At 42.9% G+C, this 1,807-nt stretch overlaps 1 protein-coding gene across 1 annotated transcript in view; it reads left to right on the top strand.

Moving 5' to 3' along the window:
- The first annotated feature begins 735 nt into the window (after positions 1-735).
- LOC138954913 (uncharacterized) overlaps positions 736-1,807 on the top strand; it is a 5,818-nt gene continuing 4,746 nt past the window's right edge. Inside the window, exons 1-2 of the mRNA XM_070326663.1 lie at positions 736-889; positions 1,756-1,807. The exon at positions 1,756-1,807 is cut by the window's right edge and continues 169 nt beyond it. Of these exons, the coding sequence (XP_070182764.1) occupies positions 877-889; positions 1,756-1,807 (65 nt within the window). The 5' untranslated portion in view covers positions 736-876. The remainder of the gene's footprint in view (positions 890-1,755) is intronic.

The raw sequence follows: 1,807 nt of genomic DNA, 5'->3' as shown, positions 1-1,807 counted from the left end.
AAGCGCGGAGAAAATGGGGGCAATTACTGAATTTTATTGGTGCTTACCCCAGCTGGAGTGGTCATTAGTACCGAGCAACAGGTACAGGCACATGAAATCACATGACAAAATATAAAACTCAATAAACCGTTTATCCGCAATATCTCCTTATCACTACTTAAACACAGGCACCTTAACCTATAACTTTATGCTGGGCCATACCCTTGCGCATTGCGCATTGCGCAAATAAAAAAGGTCCGGTTCGTGCGCGATACCTACTACTTCTTCATACCATGGAATTCTCATGTAAAGTTTCATGAAGATCGGTTCAGTATTTTAAAAACAATTTCATCTGATTCTTTTTGGTATCGTGATTCCAAAAACATATATAGTCACAGTATTGCAATTGAATAAAATGTTGTTTAACACTTTCTACCCCACCTATGGTGGCCAAGTTTTTTTTTAGCCGAGACCAGCTGTGCTACAGCAGGTCACTCACAATTGTAGTAACTGTGTAGGAACTGTGTATCAACACGCTAGAATGCAGGCGTTAGATTGACGTTACATGAAGCGATTGAAGTGTATGTGTGTACGGATATATCCGTACCTGGTCAGATAGAGGCATATAGGTGGGTACGGATATATCCGTACCTGGGAGACAATGAGTTAAACCATTACCAAAAAATTAATACTATGTCAAGGAAGAAAACAGCTGTATACAGCGCTGTTTGACTTACAGCCATTTGATTGCCTCCCCTGGATACCTTCTCGAATGTTACCTTTCTTTTGTTTTATATCTTAGGTAAAGGCGTATTTGTCGACAAGGGCGACCCCTACAAACCGGGTCCTTTAACCGTGGGACAACTCACTCTGTCCAAGACACTCCAGGGCGTTCCCATGCACACCGTTGGTGAGTTACTTTCCTTCCCCATACAATCCTCTCAGCATAGCAGTATATTGCTATTCTGATATAGACACGTGGGAGAATTCGGGATTTGTAATTGGATAGTCGCACATAGACATATTTCGGTTTTTGTATCTTGCTTTTTTGTTTGTTATTATGTTCTGAAATGAGTATTTCTCTTTAGTCCTCAATTATGCTTACCACTGTTAAGTTGTCACTGGGATTGCTTGAAATAAGCACTATGCTTGAGTGAGAAATCCTTAATGCCACATATTGTTTTTGTCATGATCAAAATGGAATAAAGTCTTAAATCCAAAACCATGGAGACTGCCAACGTTCCTTCTTCTTCTTCTTCGTTCATGGGCTTAGACTCCCACGTTCACTCATGTTTTTAGCACGAGTAGATTTGTACGTGTATGACCGTTTTTACCCCGCCATTCAGGCAGGATACGCCGATTTCGGGGGAGGCATGCTGGGTATTTTCGTGTTTCTATAACCCACCTCTATAACTCTGACATGGATTACAGGATCTTTTCCGTGCGCACTTGGTCTTGTGCTTGCGTGTACACACGAAGGGGGTTAAGTCACTAGCAGGTCTGCACATAAGTTGACCTGGGAGATCGGACAAATCTCCACTCTTAACCCACCAGGCGGCAGCGACCGGGATTCGAACTCACGACCTCCCGATTAGGAGGCCGACGTCTTACCACCACGCCACTGCGCCCGTCATGCCAACGTTCCAATTTTCAGAATTAAAACAAAAACAAAAAAACTTTCTTGTTTTTTGATTCTGGAATAAAGTCTTCTTTAAACTAAAGGGGCTGCGCTCCACTGTACCTGCATAGGTCTTCAACTTGCTGGGTATTTTTCAGCGTTCTTCCCTCTCCAAGAAGGGGAATACCCGCCTGTGTTGTTCGTGGGTGG

This window comes from Littorina saxatilis, unplaced genomic scaffold (assembly GCF_037325665.1).
Source record: "Littorina saxatilis isolate snail1 unplaced genomic scaffold, US_GU_Lsax_2.0 scaffold_1403, whole genome shotgun sequence".
Classification (NCBI taxonomy): Eukaryota; Metazoa; Mollusca; class Gastropoda; order Littorinimorpha; family Littorinidae; genus Littorina; species Littorina saxatilis.
The sequence above is the reverse complement of the archived record's forward strand: the minus strand, read 5'-3'. Positions and strand labels throughout refer to the sequence as shown.